Below are 15,174 nucleotides of genomic sequence, written 5' to 3' on the forward strand. Positions count from 1 at the left end.
TACATACATTGGTTGGATCAACGCCCGCGTAAATCACAAGTGTTGTAGTTCTTCCTGTTTTTTTTTTTTCCCACTTTGCCCCCACTCTCCTTACGTATCTATAGCGACTGCTGCATGACACATTCAGCAACATAACCTTGGGTTAGCCTAGATAGAGACTCTTAAACAATGCTCTGAGACTGTTATGATTTATTGGTAGAAAGAATGGCGTCATATCTTTACAGCCAGACAGAAGGTTACAGAGGACTTGAGAGAAACTGTGGACAGAGGAGTTTCAGCTGGCAGTTGGAGCTGCTGGCTGCACTGCAAACAAGCTAACGGCTGCTGGACCAGTAGCCCTTTTTCCACCATAGAAAATAATCTCACCATGAAAGCTGCTGCTGCTGCTGCTGACTGGACTCATGTCAAACGTTTTTGTAGGTTTTCCCACTTTTTCAATCACCACCTCGACACTTTGTAACTGTATTACTGTCCGTCTACTGTCCAATTACTGTATACTAACTGCCTGTTTCTCTCGTCCTCTACACTTCAGTCAAACCTGGGTCAAACAGTATTTGCAGATAATTCTTAATGTTTGTGTTAAACTCCTTGATGTACCAGATGACTGGTGTTTCCAGCATGGGATAATATAATGAGTGTCAGAAAAAGACAAACACCAGAAAATATTTGAAAGTCAACTGACGATACTCTTCTGGGATTGATACTATGTGTATTGCGTCTTGATGCAGTAAATCCCACCCATCTGGGCGTCCAAGCAGATTTACACAAGCACTAAGAACTCTTTCCAACTACTATTTGACCCAGGTCTGATTTCAATCTTTGCACCTTTCTCTTATCCTCCCCACTCTCATCTTGTCCTCCCCATTCCCCCTCTTTGCTTTCTGATGGGAGGCACCACTATCTCTGTCAGATAGTGCATTACCGAGCTCGTGATAAGAAGGGGATGAGTGAGGTTTTACAGGTCCGTGTAGGCACTTGAGATACAGTTTGATTTAGTAGCAGTGGCAAAGGACAAGAACAACGACCAATCATTTAGAATTTATGCCCAGATGTAATTTGCTAATGGAAGAAAGCAGCTGTATAATCTCCAGCCCTTTTGCTGACACACATTTCTTTACCTTTTGAGAAGAAGAGGAGGACGTGATCTGAGATTGTAACAATAAACCGAGCGCGCACACAGGACTCATTACATTACATATCCTTTTGTTGAATCCTCATGCTCTGACCCAAAGCCAGCGTCTTGACCTCTGGAGGTTGTGTTAATTGGCTACTGACGGCGAGATGACCTCATTGTGTTCTCGGCAGGGCGGAGTCTTGCGCTGCGAGGTTCAACGAGAGCCGTCCTCCGCCCTGCTGGCAGGAGTCAGCGCTTCCACAGAGCGCTATCGTTTACAGCAGGTCCCTAATCTCATTTATAGAGTCCTGCTGACCGCCCACTCAACTCACTGTTCTGTCCCCGCAGTGTGACGAGCGGGCCAACACACACAGACCTGTACACAGAGGCACGTGTGCAGCTCATGACAGATACACACACACACACACACACACATACAGTAGATATGATTAATAAATGTGATTTGCTTTCAGAGTTTTTCATCTTTTGGACATCCCGTTCTCAAGGGCTTACAAGTTGCTACTGTGATCACATTGTAAACAACCACACGCATGAACACACACACACTGTCAAACAAAGATGAACTGAAAGATTGTGTTAGTAGTGCAGGAATACACAGATAACAAGTGCACACTTTTAGGTAGACGGACACACACACACACACACACACACCAAATTATGTTGTAAACACCCTCCTTTGTTGCTCCCTGTCCATCTGTAAGTACTCACACTTCACACAGAGCATTTACCACACCCAAACCTCTGCAGACACACACAGACTCAAGCTAACCCCAATACCCACACACACACACACACACACACACACTCCCATTGCTAGCCCAGTTTCAGGGCCAGACATTCCACACTGCTCTACATTATTGACCTCAGCTGCTCTGGAATGACAGGCAGGAGAGGAACATGAATCCCTAACGGCTCGACTTACCCCACCTAATGAAAACACACGTGCAAATGAATGAGCATACACACACACACATACCTCTGAGATATCGCCACTGCTCCTTGCATTTCATTCAGCCATCTCATTCCCCTCAACCACCCAAGGTCACCCCACACACACACACACACACACACACACACACACACACACTCTCCAGTCTAACTTTCACTGCCTCTACATCCGTTTACATTCCCTTCAACAGCAATTCCTTTCTCGCATTCCTCTGTCACGTTTTTGGTATATATGGTATTTGGTATTACACTCTGAAATGTGAAGCTACTGGTTTCAAGTGTAGCTCTGCTGTTAAAGTCATTAGATAGCGTACTGAAATAAACTAACATGCTGTACACTGATCTTCTCACCCTCCATTGGGCAGCCTGGTCCGATTTATCTTCCTATCTTTTGTCTGGTCCCCCGTTCCCTTCTCTTCTCTTGCCTATGTCTAAATCCCCTATCCTTCTACCCTTCCATATTAAGCCCATTGTAGGATTTCCTTCCCTATCAGGGTCTTGAAAGCCTAGCAGAGCGTGAGAGAGACGTGGCGGACAGATACAGATCTGAGAAGAGAAATCTCGCTCCAAGTATCTTATCTCCTCTGGGGAGGCCCTGATCTAGCCCTGCTGCTAGAAGAGGGATCTCCCTGTGGAGAGAGACTCACTGTGTCAGGCTTGGCTGGGTCCAAAGTGCTTGAATAACACTGACCGGGGTCACAGTTTAGCAGGGATCAGAAAGAGCATGGAGCGAGGGGAGAGGGTCAGCCACTAGAGGGAGCTGTTTGTTATTATTGTGTAGGACAAGAGGGAGAGGGTTGTATAAGAGGGTTGTGTTTGTGTTGGTATGGAAATAGGCAAAGCATTTTAAGTAGGTCACACTCACCACTTTTTCCTCCTCATAAAGCCCTCTGGGAAGAGTTTGGCCATACAGTAGATTTACCTCTCGAAGTAAGACTGCTTGATGGTAACATTTAACTCACTGTTTCTTTCTCTCTCACTCTCTGTCTCTCTCTCTCTGTCCTTTCTCCCCCCCTCTCCCTTCCAGAGGAAAAATATGTGACAATACAGCCATACGCCAGTCAAGGGAAGGACGAGGTCAGCTTTGAGAAAGGGGTCACCGTGGAGGTCATCCAAAAGAACCTGGAGGGCTGGTGGTACATCAGGTGAGCGCCGCCTCTGATTGGCCCACACCGATGATAAGTAAACGGTGCGTCAGCCAACAGAATCCCCACTGCACAGGCCTTGATCCAGTTTTCTCTTTGACGGGAATTTGAGGCCAGGGATAGCAGATAAACAAGAGAAATGGAATCTGTCCAAAGTTAAATCTTTATTTTTTTTTCTCATCCACTTTCAAAGCGGACGGGTCCTCAGAGAGCAGTGAGAATGTTGGTAGTCATCAATGCTCGGAGCTGTGATCAAGGCAGTGATCTACTGTAGCTCTCATATGGGTAATGGTGTTGAGGAGAAATCATTAACATACAGCACTGTCCACAGATCCACTGGGTGTCCTGCGTGGGATATCTATGTGTATATGTATTTATGTGTGTGTGTGTACGCACATGTGCATCTGTGTGTATGTGTTTGCACATATGTGTGTTGTTTACTCAGCCAATGTGTATTTCCTGCTAGTTGTTTGTTTCCTTGTGGCCCGGGGGGCTTACAAGTGGAGTTCCACCGCACTGCTGATTATTATCACATGTTGCCTCATTGCATCTCTCACACACATAGCCCATGCATGTACGGGCATGTACGCGCACACACACCTGCTCTCTTTCACACACACACACACACACACACACACACACACACACACACACACACACACACACACATACAAAAACACACACACACACAAACAGTCCCTGGTGCAAATGGTGCAAAGTAGCACAATCTGCTGGTGTGATATTTGCGGTGTGGGTAATATGTATATACAAACTGCTTGTTCAAACAGCTTGTTCACTCCTCAGCACTCATTGCAATGCGCAACGAGTCATTTTAGAGTGTGTTGTCCAACAATAAATAATACTCCAGATGTACCTCTGAGTCATGCTGCTCTCGGTGGGCCATTGTCAACAGTAAAGTCCAAGCATGGGGCTTTTTTTGTTATGGGGACTCCTTGTGGTCACAGTCGGAGTGAGGAAACAGGGGAGCAGGAACAATCACATCCCTTCTCAATAGAAAATGGCCCACCTAGAGGCAAATGACTCAGAGTTACATCTGGAACGTTACTTATTGTTTCACAAAGCACTTTGAAATGACTAATTTAGCATAGCAATAAGTGCTGAAAAGCTGAAGCAGTCACTCTTTGCATATATTATACAGTCTCTGTTTACTAGCCTTAGGCTACTCCTACGTCACAAGAATTAAAATAGCATGATATTTGTATCAATATGCAGGATCTGATGTATCTATTATTTGTGCTATTTAGGGTGAGAAGCCAAACTTGGATATTAGAGGAAAGTTGGGTGGGTGAGGCTAGGTATGTCATTGGGGTAATCAAGTCATCACCTCTCATCACAGATATTTCCTTTAATTAGGTCCACAACACCTCAAGAAGTCTCACTAGTAAGTCCTGCCGCCCCAGGACCAACCCCCTCCACACTGTCAGCACTGATCAGACCTGTACTCATCTAAAATGCCTCTACACTAACATTGCACCCACTATTGACCTTGCACCTAGTCCAACTTTCTGTCATTTCCGACCTCACCATTGATCTCAACAACAACAGGCTAATGGGATGGCCAACCCCTCTGCCTTAAAGTTGCCCTCTCAGCCGTTCAGAAACCACATTGTACCAACAATGGGAGACTAATGGGACAGCTGATCCTTGTGGCTTGAAACAGCCTGCACAGCAGTTTAGAAACCTACAATCACAGCAGAGGGACGGCTGACCCTGCTTACTTGATATATTTTATTATAGGATTTAATGTAAGAGGGTATAATATCAGATGCACAAGAGATGCAATATTTCACTTGTTCTCATGATATATTCTAGGTTTATGGTCCCATTGAAGGCACAGGTCCTATGTTTAATACCATACAAATAGCAAATAGTGAAAAGAAAAATACAATAGGATACAATGAAAGATGAGGATGACCAGTAGCATTATGCATGCCCTCATCATTATGTGTTCTACCCCCAGGTACTTAGGGAAGGAGGGCTGGGCCCCTGCCTCCTACCTGAAGAAGGTGAAAGAGGACTTCTCCCCCCGCAAGAAGACCCTGACAGGCCCTGTGGAGATCATCGGCAACATCATGGAGATCAGCAACCTGCTGCAAAAGAAGTCAGTTAGCGAGAAGGACATCCAAACAGACGGGGAGAGCACCACCACACCTGAGCGCCACATCTCCAAGAGCGAGATCAGCCTGCCCATGCCCTGTAACTCCGAACTGAACGCCGAGACAGGCAGGAGGCTGAGCTCCGGCTCAGGCCATGGCTCCAACAGTCCATGTCTAGGAGTCGGGGCTAGCGCCGTCCTGAATGATAGTAAAGGGAGAGCCGAGCCGGGGTCCCCGGCTGTCGCACGAGTGGCGCCGCATAGAGTGGAAATTGGTGAGTATTCGTGGTGTTTTAAGAGTAGGACAATTTAGTACTCTATAATTTATACCAATGAATAAAGCAGTACATGCATTCCAACAGGCAGGGTGGAATATGCAGTCTGTGTATGAGAAATTAAGATTGTCGTTTTCCTTTTGTGTAGGCTTTGATGCCATAGGTAAGCTACCAGGGTGGTGGTATATTCTGTGACTAAATGAAACAACATAATGGAATAATAGAATTTTTCTGTCACTAATTTGGATGGTGATTTAAATCGTTTCTCAGTTTACCACTGACTAATATGGGAAATTTTAAATGTTTGGGTGTGTGGATTTCCGTTTTACTCACATACTAAGACTGTACTTACTGTTTGTTTGTGTCTGCTAACATTGCATTCCTGTTTAAGACTCAAGTAAGTAGAGTAAATCGGAAATACTTTTATTTTAATAAGATGTTATTTTCTTCATCAGGGTCTCCAAATCTGAGACAAAAGCCTCCCCCGAGAAGAGAAACTAACTTGGTAAGACACAAGTTGGTAAAAATACTTAATACCAAGCTGTTAGCTAGTTTAGATAGCTGTAATACCCAAGAGGGTATGTTACATTGTGATTTTGTGTACAACGGCAATACGTCAGCATCACAGAAGTACCCATAATTACAGAAAAGAACATACTCACAGGTATTATGGTTGCAGGTACAATGGTTACAAACGTGTACTGGCTAAAAATATTTCTGAAGCAATATACATGCATGAAAATAATAGCATTAGAAAGCAGGAAATACTCTTGTATGTGTACATTTTTACCATACCCAGCCATCCAACATGTCTAGAGATGTTTTAAGATGTCTTCCTTATTATGTCTTCAGACATCTACAGGCATTGTGAGATATAGTGATTGCTGGATATGATGTTAGCAGCTCAAATCTCTCTTCCCCTGTTGGTGTGCAGGGATTCCAGTTACCCAAGCCACCAGAGCCCCCTGCTGTGGAAGCAGAGTACTACACCATAGCAGAGTTCCAGTCCTCAATCTCTGATGGCATCAGTTTCCGTGGAGGACAAAAGGCTGATGTAAGAGGCCAGATCTACATTTGTTGCCATTGACATGAGACAGTCAGGGCTCATTGAATATGCATGTCAACTGAGCGCTCCCCAGATACACAGGAAAGCTAAGGCAATACAGATACGACCTTGAGATTTCTGCTTGAACGGGATGATGTAGACAGAATTCGCTCTACTGAGAGTCAGGTAGAGAGATGAAGATAAGAAGATAAATGCTTTCAGAGTTTTTTTATGAGTCAAACTGACAATGTTAGATAATGTGTTAACTCATGACTTTAATGCTTGTGCAACAAGACTGCAGTGGCAGAAGATGAAAATGTTCTTACATAAGTATACTGAACAAAAATATAAACGCAACACTTTTGGTTTTGCTCCCATTTTTCATGAGTTGAAATAAAAGATCTAAGACTTTTTCTGTGCACACAAAAGGCTTATTTCTCTCAAATTTTGTTCACAAATTTGTTTACATCCGTGTTAGTGAGCACTTCTCCTTTGCCAAGATAATCCATCCACCTGATAGGTGTGGCATATCAAGATGCTGATTAAACAGCATGATTATTGCACAGGTGTGCTTGGGCTGGTCACAATAAAAGGCCACTCTAAAATGTGCGCAAAACCAAAATGGGAGCAAAACCAAAAGTGTTGCGTATTTTTGTTCAGTGTAATTCATTTCAGTGTCAATCAGCGATTTTTCAATCAGTGATTTTGATGAACATGTAATGGTCATTTAAAATTTGGATCATTATGGCCACAAATCATTTATTTACCACACAGTTTATGATAATGTATCATTATATTATATATCATTATATATTAGTATAAAATGTTTGACAAAAATATTCTTTTAAATAGCCTTTATTCTCCCCTTCTTGTTGTTTAGGTGATAGAGAAGAACTCTGGAGGCTGGTGGTACGTGCAGATTGGAGAGATGGAGGGCTGGGCCCCCTGCTCCTACATCGACAAACGCAAGAAGCCCAACCTCAGCCGTCGAACCAGCACACTCACCCGGCCCAAAGTCCCGCCCCCAGCTCCGCCTGTCAAGAAGCAAGACTCCGAGGAGGCTCCGCCTTCCAGTAACTCTGCCTCCAAAGCATCAGAATCACCCAGCAGGCCTGTGTATGAGGAACCAGAATATGATGTTCCCGCTATTGGGTGCGAAGGTGAGTCAGACACAGATTCTCTAAAAGATGAGCGCTCCCTGGATGTGAAGATCAGCAGTGTGGTCAGCGATAAGTACCGCAGTTCCCCTCCTGCCTGCAAAGCCTCCGCTCCTGTCTGCAAGGCCTCCCCTGTGTTCAGTCACCGAAGATCCTCTTTCAGGTCTGTGGAAGAGGTAGCTAAGGAGGAGTGTATCTATGAGAATGATGGCTTCAGGCCCAGCAGTGGCGATGAACGATCCTCAGCCAAAGGTTCCAGTGAGCCTAACTCTCCAAGGAGCTACCATTCCTCCACAGTCCCACGCAAACCCTCTGGCTCCTCACCCTTAGCCGGGAGACCCATGAAGACCATGACCCCAGAGCTGAATCGGAGGAGCCAGACCCTGGGCAGACACATAGATATCAGCTTCAGGTCCCAAGAGAACAGCCCCAGGTCTTCTTCAGATGAGTTGAGCAGAGGTCCCAAGAAAGGCCCGGGCTTCAGCCGGGAGGTGGAGCAGAGGATAGGCCAGAGCCCCTCCACCAGGCCCAAGCCCTCTGTCAGACCTAAACCACTCCTGACCAAATCGGAGCCCCAGAGTCCTGAGAGGATGGACATCACCTCTCTGAGACGCCAGCTGAGGCCTACAGGTCAGTTTCGACACAGCCTCAAACCTTCTCGTGGGGATGACTCTGAAACAGCCTCTGTTATTTCTTCAGAGGATTCCATCTGTTCTCGCAGTACCTCAGATCTCTCCTCCATTTACTCCAAAGGGAGCCGTGGTGACTCAGACTTGGAGGGGCCCAGTCTCTATCGCACCATGGATGCCTACAAGAAAGTGCAAGATTCTGAGGTCAGCTTTCCAGCTGGGGTGGAGGTGGAGGTTCTGGAGAAGCAGGAGAGCGGTTGGTGGTACATCCGTTGGGGCACCGAGGAGGGCTGGGCCCCCTCTTACTACCTGGAGCCTATCAGACAGGTGGGTGATGCAGGTGGGTTGGAATCAGATGGACATGGGAGTGGTGGTAGTAAGTCCAACAGCCTGGAGAAAAATGAGCAGCACGTTTTGGCCCTCAATAACATCAATCTCCAGGGCCTGACCCAGCAGCATCAAGGCTTGAGGAGGAACACTCCCCCCATTCCTTCCAAGCCTCCTGGTGGCTTCTCCAAGCCATCTGGAATGGTTAATGGAGGTGTGCGGATGAGGAATGGGGTGCGCCAGGTGGCGGTGAGGCCTCAGTCTGTATTTGTGACCACAACACAACCGGCAAAGGACACCCATTACATGACAGGTTCTCTGAGGCGAAATGATTCACTGGGCAGCAGTGATCAGTACCGCTCTGGTTCTGCCACTCTTGGTGTCCGCCGAAATGCCTCCTTTAGCACCGTGCGGCCACATGTGGTTGTGGAAAGTCAGACAAGGCCTGCTGAGCGTTCCAGCCTGGGGTCCTCAGGGAGCGGATTCAGCACGAGCAACGTCCAGGATGCCCTTAGCAGAGTTAGCCAACGCAATGGGATCCCTGTGTCCACAGTCCGACCCAAACCCATAGAGAAGAACCAGCTGATCCACAATAACCTCGGCAGGGACGTGTACGTGTCCATCGCTGACTACCGCGGGGATGAGGAGACCATGGGCTTCTCTGAGGGCACCTGTCTGGAGGTCTTGGAGAGAAACCCCAATGGATGGTGGTACTGCCAGGTGCAGGACAGCCTGCTCCCCCGCAAGGGCTGGGTCCCATCCAACTACCTAGAGCGGAAAAAATAAAACCAAGCCCCACCCCACTCCCCCACCCCCCACCTTCCCATGTCGATGTCTCCAAGGACATGGGTGGCATCGCTCCTTAAGAATGTTACCTAAAATCGCCCATAAGCAATATGCCCTTGAATATGTACATTTCTATGTACATTTCTGAAAAGACTGTGTGTAAAAAAAGATGATGTTTTAATCTTATAATGAAAGACACTTTTAGTGCTGGTTTACTAAAATGTATACGCGGAGGACTGTAAAGATTTTAAGTATTTTGGGTGAGAACGAGAGACAGAAAAATGGGGTTGGCCACCCCTGAGTGAGGAAATTTGAGGCGGACAGTGTCTTTCAGATATGGAATGGTATGAATGGGAATGACACCCTCTAACAGCGGTTTGCATCATGTAATACAGAAGTTGAGCAGGGTAATGGCTAGCCTTATTCCTGCCCATCATTGACTATGATGCCAAATAAGTGCCTTTTGTATATGATCACCTGAATGGAGGTCCTAAGTGGTGGATGGCAGCTCAGTAAATCAAACAAATCTATTAAGAGTGCCATAGGCCTATGAGCGCATGAACACCACCAAAAGTATTTTCATAAAACAATTGAGAGCTCCAGTTTTGGAGTGCTAACCAAGTAAAAAGGTTCGATCTGGAGCGTTGTACGTGAAATTGATTCAAAACACAAAATAAACAAAGAAAAAGAGATGTAAGTGGCTCAAGTCACAAGAGAAGTCACTCATTTTAAGCCACAGTCATCGAGCAACGTAAAACAAATAACCTTTGATTCTCTTTTTTTAGTGTTATTGTTTCGTTTTTGTTTGTTGTTTATGTTTTTAATGTCTTGTGTGCATTCTAGTCTTCCTTAGAGAAATATTTCTGCTTTCTTGTGACATCCGTTCTCCACCAACAGCCTAGAATTGGAAGAGTTAAAGCTCCTGGCTCATGTCTCCTGCCTTTTGAAGTGACAGGTTTGATACAGTAAATTGGCATAGCTTTGTTGAGTTACCCCATTTTCAGAGTCCCACAGACAAATGTTCATATTCATGTCTTTAACCAAGATGTAATTATCTGGGATAACAGATACAGTCAAAAAAAAACCTGTAAAGCTTGAAAATCCAGTTAGATATTTTTGTTTCTTGGAGAAGCAGAGGAACAATTTCTAACTTGAGTGCTCTCCAGAACATAGCCACCTCATATGTGGGTAGCTAATACCCTCAAAAAATGAAAACAATTAGTTTACACAAGTTTTAGGTTTACTGTAGTTTTTTAGTTTCAGAAACAATTGACTTTGTATATATTGCTGCTTTGTATACATATAATAGTACCGCTGCTGCGGTGGTGTAGAAAATAAGTACTGGAAATGCAGTGAAATAATTACCATTGAATCCCAGGGATATACTTGCATAGCATTGAGCCCAAAATGTGATCAAACCAAAGAGGAATATCATTTCATCGGCTAGTGTTTGTAATTTTACTATTTATTTATGGGTACAAGTAATACAGTGTATTCTACAAAATACCTAAAACGAGGTTTCTGAACTGAAAAAATAAGAATATTTAATTGTTTTCCTATCAATATCTGGAAGCACTTGATACGTTGTCCCCACATTATAGAAGCAATGGAACAAGTGGCAAATTTTAAGATTGGATATTGCTGTGCAGTATTGATTTAGACATTAAATAGTAGGCAATAGAGTTTATATTTCTTGTTTTTAAAGGTGTTAAAAAGTGTTCATTGGTGAAAAGTACTCACCAATCATCTCAAAAATATTTTGTCTTAAATCATTTTCCCAAAAGGCAACAAAAAGCCCTAGAAATGTTTAAGATTCCAAGATGAAATCCAATTTGAAGAATTACTTCAAACGGCTGATGTTCAAGACTGCTGAAATATGTTTTCTAATGAACAGTGTGAGCTCTCAATATGAGGCTCAACACTAACTTTTCATTTATGTTTCTGCTGGACAGTATTATAGTATTAAACAAAGTACAGTACCTGCTAGATTGCAGTTATCTATTTAGCAAACCATAGCTGTTTTTTTTGTTTGTTTGTTACTGTGTGATCACACGTGGACAATAATGAGGATCGAAGTGGTTCTGTTTTGTGAATTAGTGCACTTTAAAACTTTTTTATGGTGCATTAATGTAAAGATGCAGTAAATACTCAGCATATTATTTATTGATTTTTTGTAATTATTTAATTTGTCTTTTCTAATTTTTATTTTTTACCTCAAATGAGAGGCTTAACTCCTGGTTTAGCACAAGAGTTCTCTCAGTTACAGCAAAGATGCCAAAGTCTCTTTCAACAGAATTGGATTGAAGTACCACCCTCTTGTGGGCGGTAAGAGGTACTGCAACATGATTTTTACGTCTATCCCATCCTCAAGGCTTACCAGCCATCCTACCTCAGTGCAATAACAAATGCGCTGCTGGTCAGTGAGTCTGCCCACAACTGTACATGAATTGAATGTTTGTTTTGTTTTTTTGTTTTTTTTTCTAAATATCAATGCAGCTAAAATAATATTTTTTGTAGCACGTTTTTGTATTTGGCAATAACTTATTTTTGAAAGTTCTAAAATTACTTTTTTTTCTATGCTGTGTGCTGCAACTTTAGCAAATCATGGGCACTTCCTTCATCTTTATTGTGCTTTACATAATGCCCGATTTTAAGTATATTTATTTTGTACGCTTTTACACTTTATCATGGTTTGACAATCACCTTATTTCCCCTTTTAATAAGCATGGCCTCTCATTCCATTCTTTCAGAATATTATTACATTGCATATACAGAATATTATTGCATACATTAGCCTTCAATCAACTTAGTTTGGTTACAGAATGCAAAATGTCAATTCAATATTCAACAAAATTCAAACAAAACATAATTTTAGTTAATGAGTTTGTGAGCCATGTGAGTTTCTTTCAACAGACTGAAAAGGTAAAATGATAGACGATAATGATAATGATAAAGTGGGGATGTTGATATTTGATGTGTCATATTCCATAACATAAATCAGGCAACAAGGCCCCTCCCATCCCGACGAAGGCATTATGTAAATGTGTTGAATCACTCTTGACATTTTGCTCCAGCACATATTATTGCATATCGCTTTGTTTGATTGAGCTCAATTTACTTGGCATATTGGCGGCTGAAATTGCAAGGGAATTGTACTGTGTCAAGCATACCATTTAGCTTTGTGGCATCTATCTTTATTTGTATTTTCAATCTTTGACCAGTTTTGTTTTTGTTTTCGTAATAGTTCTTGTTGTTTCTTTCCTCTTTTTGCCCTATTGTATTTTGTCATAATTCAGAAATGTAACCATGAGGAAATGTGCAATAGGAAATAGGCATCATGCTTCAACAAGAGGAAAAATGTTATTGGAAAAACATAGGTGTAGAAAAACATGAACAACGCCATTATGTCTGTTGGGAGTGGATGGCAGTCTGTTCCCATTCAAACTGCCAGTCATGAGCTTTTACCATGATTTCAAGTGTGTCATATTCCTTTGATATAAAGCCCACACTGCTTATCTAAAAGAGCGAAATGTTCAAGGCCCTAACAGCATCAGAAAAACTGTAAACCAAGCCCGCTGGAACAGAGCAAATTGTATGTGCTCCCACCTCATTATCACCCGACATGACGGACATTCATAATAACTAATGGTAACATGAGAATCTGTGCTCCTCCTGCCCCCTGATCAGCGTGAGTGGACAATGAATTATGAACGGCATGGCAGAAACCCAATGACCCGTTCTGTATTGACATTACAGACATCTGGGTCTGCTTCACAGATGGAGAGTCATGGGAGCATCACCAGGGGGCCTCGGCTCTGAGCTGTCACGTTTGTGCCTGAATGGAATTTTGATAGTTTCTTGTGTCTTGTGTTTTTTTTTTTATTTTTTTTTTTTTACCCTGGAGTGTGTCCTCTCTCCACCTACGCAGATGCCTCTCTTGACATTTTCCCCACTGTTGTCAAGCCATGTCAGACTCTTGCCCACCCATCACCGTGGTGAAGGTGACATTTGGAACCGCCGCCGCCGCCGACGTCGGGCAAGAGACGTCAACAGCAGAGTCTCGTTGGTAAACAACAGACCGGGGGAGATGAACGCTCCTTCAGGCCATTGCAGTTCAATCCATCAGCTTCCAAGATGTACACCCGCCTACGCCAAAAATAGAAAACCTTTATTTTTCTCTTTGCAAAGCCCCAGGCAGGCTTCTTCGCTGTGAGCCACAGGTGACGACGTCATCGTGCTGAAGATTTCCTGAGGATACACACCGATACACAGTGCAGCCTGTGCAGTTTGGGGCCTGTGTCCATAAATCCCTTTGTTTTTGATGGTTTGCAGTTAAACTACACCTTGAGTTGTGCAGGTTTCTTTTTCAATCATGTTGCTTGTCTTAGGCAAGGGCTTACTGGCTCAAATAGTCTTGATGTAGTTGGTTCTCCACTTAGTGGTTTTGAAAGAAAGTCTACCAGTTGAGCTTTTCTTGGCTACACCTCACTCACGCCTGCACGCATCTACATGGCAGAGTTTGACATTGGTGGAGGGCATATTTTACTGCCTTTAACATGCACACATGAGCGTGCGCGTGCCAATACACACACACACACACACACACAGAGTGATGAGGTGAAGCCATTCATGCCAGAGGAAATAGATTAGGTTCTAGACATATTCCAGGGGGTCAGTCAAGTGAGACAGCTCTGCTATGCTGGCTCCCCTCTGTTCTTCCCCACTCTCTTTTTATTTTAACAAATGGACGGCACCTCTCAGGCGTGAAGCGCCTTAAGCCCTGTAATCCCAGATAGTAGCTGCTGCCATAGCTTATTGCTCCTGGCTACACTTCTTTTCCGTTTCCTACTTCTCTCTCTCTCCCTCCCTCTCTCTCTCTATCACTCTCTTTCTTCGACACAGCCAAGCCCCTCCGTTCCCGGTGCTAGCTTGATGGAGTAGGCTAGGGAGAAGGATTGAGATATATTAAGTTTCTAGGAGGTTTGGGGAGTATGTGTGTGCGTTTCGAGAGAGAGAGAGAGAGAGTGTGTGTTTTTGCATGATGAGATGGATTGCGTGCAGGTGTGCTCAGGAGAAGAGAAGTTGGAGGTCAAGGTGGAGATTTGCTATATGTGGGGGGACATAAGATGGATCAGATAGTGGATTCTAGGAGACAGGGAGAGAGCGCAAGAGAGTGAGAGAGGGGGGTGAGAGCGACTCCGCTTTGATTCGAGACGAACAGGGAGTCGACACTATTCCGTACCCCTGCCTGTCACTAAGAAAAGTTATTCCTTCCAATAGGGAATCCATCTCATTGAACTTCTCTAGCCGTCTCCCACAACCCAGGCCTAATGAGCTCTCCACTTATGAAGCCGGGCTGTGAAATCTCATCACCCCAAACAGTGTTTTAATTGCAGCACTTGAAGTCTGAAGCCGTCGAGTTCTCGCAATGCACCGGCAATTCAGACAAGGTGGATAGCTCCTCTCGCTCTCACTCTCTGTGCTTAGCATAACTTAGAAACAGCTACTAATCCTGCGTCTGGTTTTAGTTTCTTTTGCTGTCATGGAGTCTTTAGATCTTGTGTTGCCCTGAGGGTGCGAGGGGAGTCGGGCTGGGTATTGAAATGCGCAA

General features: G+C 44.1%; 1 protein-coding gene across 1 annotated transcript in view; it reads left to right on the forward strand.

Annotated features, from left to right (window-relative positions):
- The window catches only part of sh3pxd2aa (SH3 and PX domains 2Aa), a 32,224-nt gene extending 22,661 nt beyond the window's left edge, over positions 1-9,563 (forward strand). The window contains exons 4-9 of the mRNA XM_071921093.2: positions 3,111-3,228; positions 5,210-5,619; positions 5,768-5,782; positions 6,075-6,124; positions 6,554-6,673; positions 7,545-9,563. Of these exons, the coding sequence (XP_071777194.1) occupies positions 3,111-3,228; positions 5,210-5,619; positions 5,768-5,782; positions 6,075-6,124; positions 6,554-6,673; positions 7,545-9,563 (2,732 nt within the window). The remainder of the gene's footprint in view (positions 1-3,110; positions 3,229-5,209; positions 5,620-5,767; positions 5,783-6,074; positions 6,125-6,553; positions 6,674-7,544) is intronic.
- The last annotated feature ends 5,611 nt before the right edge of the window (positions 9,564-15,174 follow it).

Source organism: Centroberyx gerrardi, chromosome 3 (assembly GCF_048128805.1).
Source record: "Centroberyx gerrardi isolate f3 chromosome 3, fCenGer3.hap1.cur.20231027, whole genome shotgun sequence".
NCBI classification, from domain to species: Eukaryota; Metazoa; Chordata; class Actinopteri; order Beryciformes; family Berycidae; genus Centroberyx; species Centroberyx gerrardi.